At 39.2% G+C, this 17,039-nt stretch overlaps 1 protein-coding gene across 2 annotated transcripts in view; it reads left to right on the plus strand.

Moving 5' to 3' along the window:
* The window catches only part of ITGA6 (integrin subunit alpha 6), a 60,082-nt gene that overhangs the window by 17,806 nt on the left and 25,237 nt on the right, over positions 1–17,039 (plus strand). For both annotated transcript variants that reach the window (XM_084643853.1, XM_084643854.1), the window contains exons 2-9: positions 5,551–5,678; positions 6,690–6,769; positions 7,563–7,836; positions 9,654–9,785; positions 12,583–12,796; positions 13,459–13,652; positions 13,791–13,879; positions 14,768–14,895. In XM_084643853.1, the coding sequence (XP_084499979.1) occupies positions 5,551–5,678; positions 6,690–6,769; positions 7,563–7,836; positions 9,654–9,785; positions 12,583–12,796; positions 13,459–13,652; positions 13,791–13,879; positions 14,768–14,895 (1,239 nt within the window). The remainder of the gene's footprint in view (positions 1–5,550; positions 5,679–6,689; positions 6,770–7,562; positions 7,837–9,653; positions 9,786–12,582; positions 12,797–13,458; positions 13,653–13,790; positions 13,880–14,767; positions 14,896–17,039) is intronic.

Raw genomic sequence — 17,039 nt, forward strand, 5'->3', positions numbered from 1 at the left:
GTGTTTATGCTGCAATTTTTTTGAAAAGGACAGTGGTGCGCAATATCTTACACTGTTCCCAGTAATAGCAACCTTAAATTAGACATTTGTGGTGGATGAAGGTAACCAAATTTTAAACTGCTGATACCTGTGACTACTTTATTCAGCCTATTTGTAGATACAGGTAATTTGTTACCCAGAAAACACTTTCAATAATGTCTTGTGGACAATAATGTCTTCTAACCCTATCATTCTATGGCTACTCCAGTCTGCATAATGGTGATGAGGCTGGGATCATTAACATAATCCTGTCACTTTAAAAGAGAGCATGGCAAATATAGGGTGTGTGAACAGGATTTTCTTTCTAGTATGTTAATTGGATGTTGTCCCTTTCAGTTTTTCATCCAGTTTGGTGTTTGGTCTAAAGTTGATATAATGAATCACTGAAATTATTTTTCTTATAGAAATATGTTTACAAAATGTTATTGTCTCTTGTAAAGTATTGAGACATGAACAGGATAAAGACATTCACTAGAGATGGGAAAGCATCCAGTAAAGTTTGGTCAAGTGATAAAGTGGTGAGGGCTATGAACAAATAAACTTTTAAAATAATCTCTTTGATACGTGGTTTTCATCTTAACTGCAGGTCCCGCTTCACAAATGATGGATATGTTTACATGAAAAAAATAGGGGGGGAAACTGAGATAGTTTTGAGTTGCCACTACTCCCACTTCTATTTTTGTTACCACAGTTTTCATTAAAGTTTAAAGGATTCTGCAAGCATATAATGCTGCAGTTCTCTCTGTCACTTGTTAAGTTTCTCAAGTGTTACTGATGAAAGCAGAAAGGAATTTAAATTAAAACAGTCTTCTGGTTAGTATTACATATAGACTGTAAAACTGGAAATCTATTGCTGGTTTGTTTGATTTGCTTGATATTGCAGTAGTTTATAATTTTTTAAGCACTTCATTGGACTAGATTTGATGAAACTACGTTGCTTCCATTTATCTATTTGAAATTCAGACTCTTTTCAGTGAACAGTGGTCAGCAACAGTTGGCAAATTTGGACATCAGATCCACCTAATAGTGTCTGGATGGCCAATTCCCACCTCCTCTCCCTTATTAGAAATGTTTATATACTGGAAGTTTTCGTTTTAAAAAAATCATGGGGCAGATCCTGCTTTAGCTGAAATCAACAGGAATTTGCTGTTTTTGGTGGGGGCGAGGGGGTAGTATAGTTCCCCATATACTTTTGGAAAAACAAGTAAGTTTTGTCTCCATAATTCTGTCTGTATAGAATGATTATTAGTGTTGTACAGCATTACTCTGTAAAGTACTTTTAACTATAATGAGCCATGGCTTTCAGCACCCACAAACAACACAGTGGTTGGCAGGGATTGAATCTGGGACCTAAGCACCAAGAAATAGGTCTCTTTCAATTGAGCTAAAATGATACCTTGGTAGCGGGATTTAGTTAAATAGGTGTTCTTTCATGCAGACCTGGAGTTAAAACTTTGCTCCTCCAGTGCCGTAGCCTTAAAACATGCATGTTCTCTTCAGATTTGGACATTAGTGTTGGGAGAGTGATGGAGCAAATCCATATATTGCAAGCCAGCTGATGATCACTGTTTGAGGTTGGAGGAGGGAACTACCTTAGTCATGACCAAAGGCACCAAGCTCAAAAAAGTAGTTGAATTATCACTTTAACGAATGGCACTGTCACAGGGTCTCTGCCCTACCTGTGTGTGACACAGTCACTCTGTTCCGCTGGTTGGGAAAATGAAGGAGGTCTGGTGACTGTGGTTGGGGAGTGGTGAGGTTAAGTAGGCTGATTAGGCCTGGATTAGATAAAACAGAGGCCTGTGGAGAGCCAGAGGGAGGAGGCCTGTGGAGAAGGCAGAGCTCTTCTTGCTGATCAGTATAATTAAACTCCTTTGAGAACCACGCAGTGGGATTGTGGAAGAAAAAAGGATTCAGAAGAGGATCACTCTCCTCCATAGCGGTCTGTAGAGTGAGGGCGAGAAGGCCAAACTCTAAGCAAGAAGTCCTGGGAGTTACTGCTGGGAGAGCAGACCGATAGGGAGGAGAGGCTGGGGCAAAAGAATCTTCTTGGTTTGAATTCCATTTGTTTTATGCCCCTTTATTGGCGGGACTTAATTAATTGGACCCCAGAAGGGAAATCTTGTTCATAGTATCTTGGAGTGTCTGGTATGGAGTGAGATGCTCTTTGGAGAGGGGGGAAAAAGGAGGCAGGCTGCTGCAGAGCCACCCTAGTCCATGAAAGTGGAGCTATGGAGGTGGCAGCCTGGCCACAAGCACAGAAGTAATAATTCCCTTAATTAATCTTAATTTGGAAAACTCAAATTCTTAATTACTGGGCTATGATTAGTTAAGGGAGAATAGCAGCCTTGTATTCAGCTAGGAGGTAACAGTTCAGCTTTATTTAGCATAAAGCCAACTATGTCCAGTGGCGGAGTGATCCTTAACAGAAGTTTTGCCAAGGGTGAAATAGTAAGACTACTATTAGTAGTTCATTTAATTACCTTGCAATTTCACTGGCTAACAGAGAATGCCACCGGTAGTATAATACACACTTAAACCAAATTAATGTAGAAATGTAGACTAATGCAACATTGAGTCTGATTCTGCAACACTCTGTTAATGTACTTATTTGCATTCATGGTCCCTTTGAGGTTATTTGCCAGTAATCAGCCCTAAGTCTGCACAATTGAAATTGTAAAAAGTTAAGGTTCTGACAGCAGTGCTAACTTGCTATACATCTTCTATATTTTATGGCTTACATTTTATGACATAGTATCAGAGAGGTAGCTGTGTTAGTCTGGATCTGTAAAAGCGGCAAAGAGTCCTGTGGCACCTTATAGATTAACAGACGTATTGGAGCATAAGATTTCGTGGGTGAAGAAGTGAGTATTCACCCACAAAAGTTTATGCTCCAATACGTCTGTTAGTCTATAAGGTGCCACAGGACTCTTTGCCGATTTTATGACACAAATGGTAATATATTAAGCTGCACATAAAGTAGAAAAATTGGTTACAGAACCTGAACCTTTGAGTCTCTGGTGAGCACCCACATGTTGCTCCTGTTGACTCAACTTTCAAAATCAGACTATATTTATAAAGGTGTCTAAATATGGATCTAGAGGCTGACTTTAGGTACTTGTGTTTGAAAGTTTCAGTCATATCCATTATGCAGTAAGGGAGAGCTTGCATTAAATAGGCAAATCATCCTCGGAAAAATTCAAGAACTCACTTAAACTCCATTTTCACAGTAAGCATTTTGTTTTTAATCTTTATTGTTTCCCCTGCCAATATAAGCATCTTTTAAAAAAAATCCTCTTTTGTTCTGGTTCCTTGGGAGGAAGGCGTTTTGATCACCAGCGAAAGAGCTAAAATAGACTCCAGAATGCACACAGCTGCAGAAACAATTATATTTCTCAACATAAGCTCACATTTATTTTTTGTTTCAGTTCCTTTCATTACAATTTTTTTAGAATAAGTAACAGTCCAATTACTACTCAAATGTAAAAAAGAGATTATCAATCTGTAATGATACTCATGTTCATCCATCAGAACTTATCCAGGCAACATACAATCTGATTCATTTGGACTGCCTCAACCAGGATGAAACTCACCCTGGTGCATAAGGCCCAGCATCACTAGCTTTGTGCACATCTCATCATTAACCAGAGATTGAGCTTTACTTTGTGACAGTAGTTCAGTAATTTCTGTTATGGACTTCTGCTATTTAAGAATGATATGCAGGGTGAGTAGAGTGCATTGTTCATGCATTGGGATGCTTGACTTGCACCTTTACAGTAAGTTTTGATTGATTGATTGAACTAAAGATTAATTGAACATTATTAGGAATGAAAGAAATTAAAATGCAAAGTTCTCAGCATGTTTACAATGACCTGTGCTGCAGTGCCTGAAACTGTCTTACGGCCCACCCTGGTGTGCTCTACAGGGCAGACCTGTAGTGCTGCAGCATAGATTAGTTCCACCATGTTTTAATACCTTTCTGGGCACTACTTGAAAATGCATTCTAGAATGCACCAATCTAATTTAAACCCGTTTCACTAGAGCCTGTTCATGACGTGCATGATTGTTGAACTGTCTTGTGCATCTGATAAAATTTAAGATTTGTAGCACCATTCAGCAGTAATTTATGTAAGATGATTGAAGATTTTTCTTGGTTCATGAACCTGGTACAGTAATAGTCTCGAAGGACAAACAGCAGCTGCCTAGGCAAAAACCATCTGAAAAATATTTAGACTTTTGGGGACTACGCTAGTGCAGCCACAAGCTGATAGTACTTAGATATTGGATTTTTTTAAAAAAGGTAACCTGGAAAATCAAATAAAGGTATGCTCTCTTTTTTGCTCCTTTATGATGAGTAAAGAAGGCCTGAAATAATTTTAATAGAGCTGGGAATTTTGTATTGATTTTTTTTTTCCGCAGAAAATGCAGGTTCTGAAAAACTGAAATCTTGCAAACTTTTCCCATTAGGAAAATCTAAACAAAATATTTTGTTTCAGGTTGAACTGAATAGAAGCATTTTAGTTTGAACCAATTAAAACATTTTGTTATGGGTCAGTTAAACATTAATATATGTGTGCGTGCGTTGCCATGTTGCCTCATGGGAGTTCTAGTTTGGGTGCCACGTGCCCTCATTTTTTTTTCTGTGGGCTGAGCTTCCGGGCAGGACTAGACCTTCCATGATTCACCATGATCTGGCCTCTTCTTGACTTGATATGATGCATTGTGGGAATGGCATGAGCAAAGTAACTCATGGGAAATGTAGTCTGGCTGGGAAGCCCAGCCTATGGAGGAGAACAGGGCCACAAGGCACTTGAACTACAGCAGGTTGTAGCACATTATACCACAGCAGGTCAGGAGGACGCAGATTAACGTTGAGTTGAGACAAGATTAAGCATTTTAATTCCAGAATGTCAAAATGTTTAGTTTTGATCAGAAATGTCAAAATGAAACATTTAGAAACAGATTTTTGGAACTTAATTCTGTGAAAAATTTCATTTCAATTTTTCATCCTGATTTGGGATGAAATTTTTTTTCCAAATACTGTAACAGAATTTTACATTGGATGTAAATTCTGATTTTCTATCAGCTCTAGGTTTTTAAATTTTCAGGGTTTTTCAGGGTCACCTTCTGTACTACTGTTGAAGGTTAACTAGCCATAAAGAATCCAACTTGATTCTCAGATCACAGGCTGAATTTGCTTGAATGGCAATTAGGGAATTTTGTAAACTGAGCATATTTGTTATGAAATCATTAGATGATTGGAGAACCTCACAATGCCATGATTACACAGTCAGTTTTCATAGAACCACCATGCTTTGAGAGAGAGACTTTTTAAATGATCTACTTAAAAAAACAATTAGAAAAATTGTCATGGTGTAACTATGCCATCCTCCTTCAATAGTTTACAAATCAGATCTCTACTGACATATCAAAATAGCATCCCCTGATTCTACTCTTTTTACTTCTTTCAAGTTCCTCAAAATATATAGATTTCTATTTCTCTCTCAACAGATTGCTGGTTGGAGCACCTCGGGAGAAAGCCTTTCCATCCCAGCAAGCCAACAGAACTGGAGGGTTGTATAGCTGTGACATTACATCCCCAGAGACGCTTTGCACACGTGTCTTCTTTGATGAGAACGGTAGGCTCTTCCATATTTTTCTTTGGAGTGAAGCAATTGTCTGTTTTTGCTTATCAGATGTAAGCCTCAATGGTCTTTCCCACTGAATATAGCATCTTTCTTTTTCTTAAAATCAGTGATCACAAGGAACACTTATTCTTATCCTCTTTAAATGTTTTTACAGCTTTTCTTATTTAGTTTTTGAGTGAAAACAAGTCTTAGCTTAATTGCTAAAGCAATATTGATGTTGAATCCAGATGTTTTGCTTATGATCATGTTTTTCAGTAAGTGTAAGTTATATCTTAATTTTAAAAAAACAACAAAACCAAATCCTTTTTCACTGATATAACTAATCCTCATCAATTAAGGCTTTGTTGTATGGGTAAAGTGTATAGACAGTGCCACCTACAGGCTCTTTCAGGTACAGTATGGAGTTGTTAACAAATATTGAATTAAAATTAACAAGGAGTCCTTGTGGCACCTTAGAGACTAACAAATTTATTTGGGCACAAGCTTTCGTGGGCTATGACCCACTTCATCAGATGCATGGAGTGGAAAATACAGTAGGTAGGTATAAATATACAGCACATGAAAAGATGGGAGTGCTCCCATCTTTTCATGTGCTGTATATTTATACCTACCTACTGTGTATAAATATACAGCACATGAAAAGATGGGAGTGCTCCCATCTTTTCATGTGCTGTATATTTATACCTACCTACTGTATTTTCCACTCCATGCATCTGATGAAGTGGGTCATAGTCCCATCTTTTCATGTGCTGTATATTTATACCTACCTACTGTATTTTCCACTCCATGCATCTGATGAAGTGGGTCATAGTCCACAAAAGCTTGTCAAATAAATTTGTTAGTCTCTAAGGTGCCACAAGGACTCCTTGCTGTTTTTGCTGATACAGGCTAACACAGCTACCCCTCTGAAACCTGAATTACAATTGTATGTTTATAATCAAAGCACAATATGCTCTGACAGGAGTTAACCATAGTGTGTAAAATTGTGTTGTGATGATGCAGCTGATCCAGCAACTGAGAGTAAAGAAGACCAGTGGATGGGTGTAACTGTCCAAAGTCAGGGGCCAGGAGGAAAAGTGGTGGTAAGTCTATAGGACTAGAATATTTATTAGTATTTGTTTAGGCTGCATGTTTTAAAGTTGTCCGCATTTCTGTACCTTTACAGAACTCTTTCTAGGTTTTGTTGCTATTAGATTCCTAAACATAAGGAATTAAAATTTTCCCTAGAAGAATGAGGCACTGCAGATAATCTGAAACTTCTGTTGATGAGAAGGACAAGCTTTTGAGCTCTACAGAAGAAGAGCTCTGTGGAGCTCAAAAGCTTGTCCCCTTTTCAACAACAGAATTTGTTCCAATAAAATATATTACCTCACCTATCTCGGCTCTCCCTTACCTCCAAAACTGTTAGTAATGCTGCTGGATGCAGTATTAACTTGCATGGAGGGAGGGGCAAATTCACTGTGTCATCAGCAGGGAACCAGTGACAGCCTGGCTTCTACCAGAATGGCAGCATGGTTTGTGCAGAAGCAAGCATGCCCTCTGCCCTTCAGCCTATGTGAAATATTGAGTATGTGCATAGTAGTGCTGTGATCTGCAAGGTTTCCAATAACTTTACATGCAGCCACTGTGGTGGTGGTGTTTTTTCTTCCTGCCAGCATTCAGATGTTACAAGAGGATGTGACTCAACTTCTGAGTCTCTGTTGTCACTGTTCTCCCAGACATAAGTACCTGGCTTGTATGCTATTGCTGCTAGGGGAGCATGTAGCTTATAGAGAATGGCCTTCTCATTATTTGGCTTTAATGATAATTTGCAGGAAAAAATACAGAAGGCATAAAACATTTTGCTTATCTCCTGTATCTTTGTTTTTCTTGCAGACATGTGCACATCGCTATGAGAAAAGGCAATATGTAAACACAGTTCAGGAAACTCGTGATATCATTGGAAGGTGCTACCTGCTGAGTCAGGATCTCACTATTAAGGATCCTAAGGATGATGAGTCTGCTATGGATGGTGGAGAATGGAGTTTTTGTGATGGCCGACTGAGGGGCCATGAGAAATTTGGTTCATGTCAGCAAGGTGTAGCTGCTACTTTTACTAGAGACTACCATTATGTTGTATTTGGTGCACCAGGAACTTATAACTGGAAAGGTATGACCCTCTCTTTTCTCCGCTCCTAGATTTTTTAGGATTTACCCTGGTTTTGTAAATGCTAAATTATTAGCTCCATGTTACTGTCAAAAATGTCAGATTAAAAACTTGTAAGGCAGAGGTCCCCAATCTATGGGTGCGCCCTCCTTACGGGGGCACAGAGGAATGTTTGGGAGGGGGGAAGGGGACCCTTCGAGGTAAAAAATTTGGGGATCAGTGTTGTAAGGGGAAGGCTTTAAAAAATTGGAATAGCTAATGGGTGGATTACATAAGTTAACACGCTGTTGTAGGAAACTCCTACTTCACTGGTCTTAATTTTCTTGCAGGATTCAGTGCTTGTGTCAAAGGGTGGAACTGTCACACTGAGTGTGTATATACATATTTTTAGCATTATTTGGCAAACATCTCATTTTTCTGCATTTGAGCAATTATTCAGACAAATGTCTGCACTAAAACTTTTATCCTAATTGATCCTGCAATGTGCTCATTCTTTTGTGTTTGTGACATCAGTCATCGTCTGTGGAAACTGTGGGTACCTTTTCAACATGTTTAAAACTCGCAGCTGTGAGTCTCAGAGCCTGGGTCTTCAGACTCAGGGTGGTGGGGCTCGTGCTATCATGCTAAAAACAGCAGTGCAGAAGTGTAGGCACACTGGAGTTTGGGCTCCAAAGCTCAGGGAGGTGGGTGAGTTTTGGAGTCCAAGCTCCAGCTCGAGCCACAACGTCTGGCCTGGCGCGTAAGCCTGTGTCTGTAGTCTGTCTCTGAGACTCGCTGCTGCAGGTTTTTAAAACTCAGTGTAGACATACCCTAATATATCACACGTTCAGTATGGCAGGATCATGGGAAGATGATTGCACACAGAGCAAATATTTAAACATTCAAGGGCAAATCCTTATGTTTTTACTCCAGTAAAACTTCATTGACTTTAATGGGTGTTCTGCCTGAGTAAAAACTAAAGACTGTGGCAACTGGCACATATCACCTAGCAAATGTTGCAAAACTCAGAAAAACAATGGATAGATTTGTATCCCTTGGTTTATGTTGAGAAATTTTCAAATGCCTGGCCTGTTTGTTTTTTTAAGAGATTTCTTTTTGCACATCATTACACCAATAGCTGCAAAATACTTCCCTCCCCCTCCTTTAGAATGCCTGTTTGGTCTTTGACCCCTGTTCTACAGAGTTCTTTCATACACCTGTGTCTGGCACACGAACCATGCGAAATATCTGAGTTACGCTCTGGCACAAGGTATACTTTTTGTGAAGACTTAATTTTCCAAATATCTGCTTCTGTCAAGAAAATTTGAACAAGCTGAAGGAGCATATTGAGTTAAGAGATTGCTTTATGTTAATTGCAGAGAACTGCTATGGCAGTACATCAGTTTTATGAATATGCTTTCATATCCCAGAAAAAACATGTCTGTACTTGACAAATTGTTAAATAAGCCTGACTAAAGAGAAGCACCCATTTTGATTAGGTAGCAGCTTTGTCTATAATGCCTTTGTTGAAAGGGTGAAATGATATGTTGAGTGAAGAGGGTTGATGATCAGTGTATTCAATGTTTTGTTGACAATTTTAATAATGTATACCATATTTCCCAGATCATTGCCTGGCATCATAAAGTTGCTGCATCATGACACCCATATGCATACAATACCATGAGATTTTAAAACATAACTTCAGGCTATGTGCTATTCTTCCTCCCAATTCAAACAATGATCACAAGGACAATATTGCTAATGTCAATCAGGAACCATATATCTATTATTTTTCTCTCTTGTCATTCATCCATTTTTATTTTACCATTTCATTCCTTCAGGGGTGGTTCGTGCAGAGCAAAAGAATCAAACATTTTATGCTGTGGATATCTTTGATGATGGGCCTTATGAAGTTGGTAGTGAGAGTCGCCGAGCTGAGAATCTAGTTCCTGTGCCAGCTAACAGTTATTTAGGTAGGATTAAGCACAGATGGTAAAACTCTTCAGTCGTTTTGAACACTCGCTATCTAAAGGATGTGCAATACCATAAAATACAAGCAGAAATCAATTATTTTATGCCCCTGTAAAATGCAACCATATTTGATCATTCACATCCTCCTCTACATATGCGGGCTAAGTATAAAATGATACTCCATTGAGGTACCTGTAAGAGCTACAAATGTAACGAGACATTTAAGAGCTGTGATGAGGACCTGCAAATTCTCGTTATGTGCTTATAGGCACTCTCTAACAGTAAGTACTGTCTGTGGATTCATACTCCTGGATCATGTGGCCACCAGCAAGTAGAATTGGGAGCTGTAGTAAAGCCTGAGTTTCTGAGAATAACTGTTAAGTCGGCATTGTGTGTGTGCTGAGAGCATAAACATTGCACCGAACTACCAGTCCCTTAACTCCTAAGGCTTCTTTGCACAGCTAATGGCTGTCCTAAATAACTCAAATACAACATGGTAATTACAGATACGTTTTTAAAAGCTTTTAATCATTAGCATGGATTGACACTAATAAAAATGTAGTGTGATTTTCATGATGAAAAGCAAAAGAAAACTGTCCTGCTTAATGCAAACAGTGAAGAAAGGCCAAATGAGAGGTGCCATTACAAACCAGAAAGAATAAAGGCTGAATGGGATCTTTGAAAAATTGAGTAGTGTCAAGAGAAAGAAGCGTCTTTCTGCTCCAAATGCTGATTTGTGTGACACTTCTACACCAGTACTCTTTACGTTTGCAATGGGTTTAAGCACATGCTAGTAAAATGGAGCCAGAAGAGCTGGTGATGGAAAGAGAGAGGGATTAATTCTTAGCATCAGGTCTGGGAGAGAGCATTGCCAAGGAGAGAGCCATCTTAGAGTGAAGAAATGAAAGTGAGAATGAGACTTGTTGTAAGAAGAAATAGAACATCCATTACAGTTAAACAGGAATCAGATCAAGAATTTGTAGGTGCTGGGGACCATAAATAGTGATGGTAGAGAGATGAATTCATAGCATTTCTAAAGATCTAAGTGGTCCATTTGGATTGAGGCAGGAATGCCAGGGCTAGGGATGTTATGGAGGAGCTTTCATGCTGAACAGAAAAAGACTGCAATAAGCAGGACCATAGTGTTTTTGTCTTCCTGTTCATCAGCATTAAATTTTCAAAACAAGTCTAATGTTGCATTTATATCCCAGAGGCTTTGTCACTCTAAAAAGCTCCTTTGCTTGATTTGACATGTCTTTGGAATCAAATTAACTTCCTCTTTCATTGGTAAGTAGTGCAGTGCCAGCCTGGCATTAATTGGCAGTTGCTGTGCCCTAGGTTATACGTGACGTGCAGTTATTTTTACTGCTTAACTACCATATCTTTCTTCTTTGATCTCTTCCTCCCATATATGTTCACAGGTCTTCTGTTTTTGACAAGTGTTTCTGATACTGATCCCGATCAGTTTGTATACAAAACATTGCCTCCCAATGTAAGAGTGGACAAATCCACTGGTGTGATGATGAATAGCTACCTAGGTTTGTTACCTGAGGTGACAATATATATGGTCTTGGTCATACTTTTGTGTGTGTGTGTGTGTATCCAGACTTTGACATAATTATTTATTTATTTTATTCCCCCCCCTTCCCCATTTCAAATGCATTCAAGTAAAAGCATGTAACAGCAGGGATTCAGATGATGGATAGCTTATAAAGTAAGGGGCTTTGGAGAGGACTTGATCTGTAAAGTAACACTCAAAATATACTGTAGCCTTCTTACCAAGCTTATCTGAAACTCTGTCTTATTTTTGTAATTGAGAATCGGAATGGCAGTGGTGAAGGATTCCAAGAAAAGGAGATTAGGGGGGCTTGATATTTACTTCTCTTCTAATCTAGATTTTTCCTCACAATTTGTCTGACTTTTGATACTTGGATTTATACCACAAATTCATGCACTATCCCAATATATGTATGCAGTAATCCTGTTCAAAATATGTAAAATAATAATTAATTCAATGTATTAACTTTAGAATTTAAACTGAAGATTTAGGATTGCATGCTTTTTGAAATGTCCTTTATAGACATAATTAGCATGTTACTGCTGATTTCACCACTACTGTATACAGCAGATTCTCAAATACTGTCTAACATTAACATAAAATACTGTGCTTGTACAATGCTTTGCATGTTTTTATAACAGAAAATAACATTTGTATGAAATTCATAAGTGTTCATTCTGTGTTAGAGGCTAAGCACTTAAGCTGTATTAAAGTGGTTAGATTTATTAAATTGGTTTTAAGTTAATACATTTTTAAAAAAATATCCACCATAACCATGTGTAGCATCTGTGAAATGTACAGATGGTGTGTTTGTGTGCATTTACACACACATTATAGACACACAAAAAACCACATCCATAGAGTATCAGATTTGTTCGACCAATTATTGTACATTTTACAGATGCTACATATGGGTGTGGTGGAGATATAGAGAGAAGTCTGTAATATTAAAAACTTTCATTTAGGGTCTTTTTTCTTTCTGCAGACATTATATGGATATATGCTCCATACCATTCTATAGTCACACTTGTGTACTGTTTCATTTATAAGGTGTTTATTGTTATAGCAGATTTAAAAATAAATGAAATTGGTAGCATGTAGTGAATATATTTTGGATATATTTGCTAAACTTTGGTTGCAGTAGTGCTACCAGGCACCACTTTAATACAGTGCATATATATTATTTTCAGATCTAACAATAAAAAACTCTAGCTATTGGTTTTTGTTTTCTTTTGTTCTAGGTTTCTCTTTGGACACTGGTAAAGGTATCGTTTCCCAAGAAGAGACAACTTTTGTATCAGGTGCACCAAGAGCCAATCACAGTGGAGCTGTAGTTCTGCTGAAAAAAGATCTCCAAATTCCCAGAACACTCTCGCTTGTGCATATATTTGAAGGAGAAGGGCTGGCCTCTTCTTTTGGCTATGATGTTGCAGTAGTGGACCTCAACAATGATGGGTAAGGCTCTTGTTAAGCTCATGTTATTAAATCCTAGTTTTGTATTGCTGCAGTGCATTGTATGTATAGTGTACCTAAAGATGATTTGCCAATGGAGGAAAATGTGGAGGAATGGAGTTGTGTGTCCCTTCCCCTCCCTAACTTTAGGATGTATAGGGAAGGTTTCCAGTTTGCTTGATTTTCACATTAGCAATATAGGGCATACTAACTCTGGGCTTCCTTTTCAGAGAAGTACACTAGGTGCTGTCTCCGAATTTATTTGAAAGGATGTGACTATTGAATAGTTTTAGACTTCTTCTTTTCTACTCATTGTTAGAGCAATACAGCTAGATGAAAAGTTGACTGAAACTTGAATGGGTAATATTTTTTTTTAAAAGGCAGAAAAAAAAATCACATTCAAGCAAAAATCCTCATAGGTATTCTTTATACAGCACAGAAAAGAGGGGAAAAGCCACAAACACAGTTTGTTTCTTTAATAAAAATTGCCAGGTTAATTTTTCACTATTGAACCAATTTAATGTGCTTCCTAGTGACCTTTGCTCAGCCTCTTTGTCTGACCAATTTACTTACATTATATTCAGCCTGTAGTCTTTAACTTGCCAGGAATTTTCACTTATTTCTCAGAATTCTTTTAAAATGTCTGTACTTTGTTTCATTTAAAGTTGGCAAGATATTGTTGTTGGAGCCCCACAGTATTTTGACCGATATGGAGAAATTGGGGGTGCTGTGTACATCTACATTAACCAACAAGGCAAATGGGAAGGGGTAAAGCCAATTCGCCTCAATGGAACCACTGATTCTATGTTTGGTATTGCAGTTGAAAATATTGGTGATATTAATCAGGATGGATTCCCAGGTGAGAAAACTGACCTTTTGAAGATGAATGTCCACCTCCCCCCTTTCCAAAACTAGATTCAGAGCATCTTATTTTATCATGAATGTAACCATTCATCAGGATAACATTTATCTAAATCTCCTAATTTCTTTTCAACAGATATTGCCGTGGGGGCACCATATGATGATTTTGGCAAGGTGTTCATATATCACGGATCCAAGAATGGAATAAATACAAAGCCAGCACAGGTAATTAAACACCCGTTACCACCTGTGCTCAGCCTTGCACAGCATTATAAGCATAAGAAGTTTTGTTCCACAAAAATATATTCCACTGGGCAACCTCCACAATAGGCATTGCTCTGTGCACCTTCTGCAGGCCCAGATCCTCGGCTACAGCAAAGCTCAAGAAGGTGTCTGTGCAAAAGTGGCTTTTAGCTCCTTTATGCTTCCCCCAGTCCTGGAGTGGCTGTGTGTTAAAGTAGCCTGAGGATTCCCAGGAGGCCGTTGTGGCACACACCAGTCACCAGGGCACAGGGAAGCCCAGCCATATCCTGTATGCTGGCAGCAGGGAGGGGTGATGGTAGAGGATATATCATGGTGCTACAGTGATGGGAAGCAGCATAAAACCCTAAGATGGACATCTAAGCTACCCAATGATCCCACTACACTGGTACAATCTTCCTGGCTGGCTACAGTGGCTTTAAGGTTAATTTGCATTCCACAGAGTGGCCATATTGCAGTGCATGCTTTGTGCCAATCTGGCCTATAATATTTAAGGGACAAATTCAGACTTTCCTTGCATCTGCTAGACCTAAGGTCTGGAACAGGAGCAAGTGCCACCTGAAAGAAGCACTTCTTCAGAGGCATGGCACTTTGGAAAAGTGCAAGTCATCTGCTGCTTTTCCATGACTGAGAACACAAGTTCAAAAAGGAAGAGTGCAAGTGAGCATGTTATATTCACCAGCTAGTTACATTTTTCTCATGCTGGATTCCCCAAATGGTGGAAACCCTATGCATAAAAGAACAGAGCAAAGGAACATGTGGATTTGTATGCCCCACTTCTTCAGATTTTTGGAGTATAAAGCAATGATAATTACTTAAATGTCTTATTCTCAACAATCTGTTTGTTTTTAGATTCTTGATGGCAAAAAATCCAGTGTTCTATATTTTGGTTATTCTATTACTGGAAATATGGATCTTGATAGAAACTCCTACCCTGATATTGCTGTTGGGTCACTTTCAGATTCTGTCTCTGTTTACAGGTGTGTACTGTATTGGTTTTCTAACAAACTGCTTTGAAGAGATGAATGTTCTGTTTTAGGTTTGTAATGCATTTTTTTTCCTCCAGAGGTTGAAAACTGTGCTGGGGAAGAATGCACATATATCAGTCTGGTCTCTTTTGAGTATGTCTACACTGTACACTAAGCCCAGGTTCTGACTCAGATTTGAGTCCAAACCACTCTTCCATCCACATACAAATCAGTTTGACTTGGATCAGCAAGCACTCGAGGCCTGGTATGGGGGGTGGGTCAGAGCCCAAGTCCTGCTGGGACTGAGATCTAAGCTCTGTCATTTTACAGTGTGGATGCTGCTTAAGCCACACACCTGGGTGAGAGGTTGGTGTAGAGCAGTATAAACACATTAGCTTATTAGCATGGCTGTGAGACCCAGATCCAGCAACTGTAAACAGAGGTTTACAATGTAGTGTGAATGCTCAAGCGTGGACTGGGAAACACTGAGTCCACAAGCCTGAGTCCCACAGACCTGGGCTTAGTGTTCAGTGTAGACATACTCTTCTACAAAACTGGCTGAAAGATAACCTAACATCCCTGATGTTTAGCTTTTGTTATGCGTTTTTCAAGAAAACATAGCAATGTTTAAGAGAACTGTAGATTATGAACTGTTGGAATGATGCATAAAAGGTGGGATAATTATAGTGGATATTTGGCTAATCCTGTGTGCATGCATGCCCACCGTGACCAAGTAAGGCCTTAACACTGAGGAATCTGCATTTCTGCTGTGTGAGCGGTGGAAGGGAGGGGCTGAATTCAGAAAGTCCATGTTGGCAGCTCTTAAACCTGTGACATGTAGAGATCTGCTCCATGGGGCTCCCTTCACACGAGTGTACAAGGAGATATTGTGTGAGCGACAGGGTCAGAGGTCTGCAATAGCAGATCCAATCTGTCATCCCTTGATTGGGGCAGGGACCACATTTTACTCTGTACCATGCTGAGCATAATGTGGGACCCCCATGCTGACTGGGGCCCCTAGGTACTACCATAATACAAATAATAATAATCTGCCTCCATGCTCTCTTGCAGATGCGGGTGCAGTAGATGTAGGGCGTACTGAAGCCCTCCGGTTACATTAGTGGCCACAGAACAGCTTGGGGATGAGGAATCTGACCCCTTGCTGACCTCCTAAGCCTATAGTCTGGTTACTCAGGCTTTGCACTGGGGATACAATTTGGCTGCAGAAAGATCTAATTTTGCCATTTAACGTATGATGACAGGAATTACAGAACAACTAAAATAAGTAGGAAGGGGAAACACAGGCAGGGCTTTGAGGTCTGAGTCAAGTTTGAGGTCTCAGTCCTTATCTTCAGGGCACTCATGGTGAAGGCTCAGGATATCTAAAAGATTGCTCTGGGTTGAAGATTGTGTTTGACAACTCTGCTCCTCGGGCACATGGAGCTTTCTACCATAAGGTAAAACTTGTCTGTTCAGGGGACAGAGCTTTCTTGGGGTCGGTCTGAGACTGGAACAAACTCCCACAGGACCTAAGGACCATCCCATCATTGACTGTGCCTTCTCTAATATAAGCATAGCCGCATGCACGTAATTAAGTCCCTAAAAATACCAAGAAAAGTACAAAAAAAAAAAAACTTGACTGCACCCACAATTCTCCCCCTTGGCAGAGGATGAGAGCAAAACCCATGTGTGACGGACATTAGTCATGTCACACAATACTTGGTTTCTCTCAATACTATGCTGATGAGGGCAATCTAAGTACTTCTATAAACAGGAGGTGACGACACAAAGCTGGTGTGGTGTAAAAGGGGTGAGTCAGTGAAAGAATTCCACTGAAACAAGCAAGGCTGCATTCAGCTTGTAAATATTCAAAAATGTACCTACTGGCTCTGTTCTGCTACAATGAATGGCAAAACGGAGTCACTTTAGTGGGAGCAGGGTTAGCCATTCTCTTCATCTGTATGAATAAGTCTGTTTTTAAAAAGAAAAGAAATGCACTCCTCTCATGTTTAAAACATTAAATAAAATAAAGCTGCTAATGCAGCAGTATGCCAGCAATCCGACATGCATGAAAGTCAGGAAGTGAAAAATTAGGTTTGTCTTAACAGCCATAATTCAGCCATCCACACTGCACATTAAAGTTGACATATATGTTA

Source organism: Lepidochelys olivacea, assembly GCF_965140295.1.
Source record: "Lepidochelys olivacea isolate rLepOli2 genome assembly, chromosome: 11".
Taxonomy (NCBI): Eukaryota; Metazoa; Chordata; order Testudines; family Cheloniidae; genus Lepidochelys; species Lepidochelys olivacea.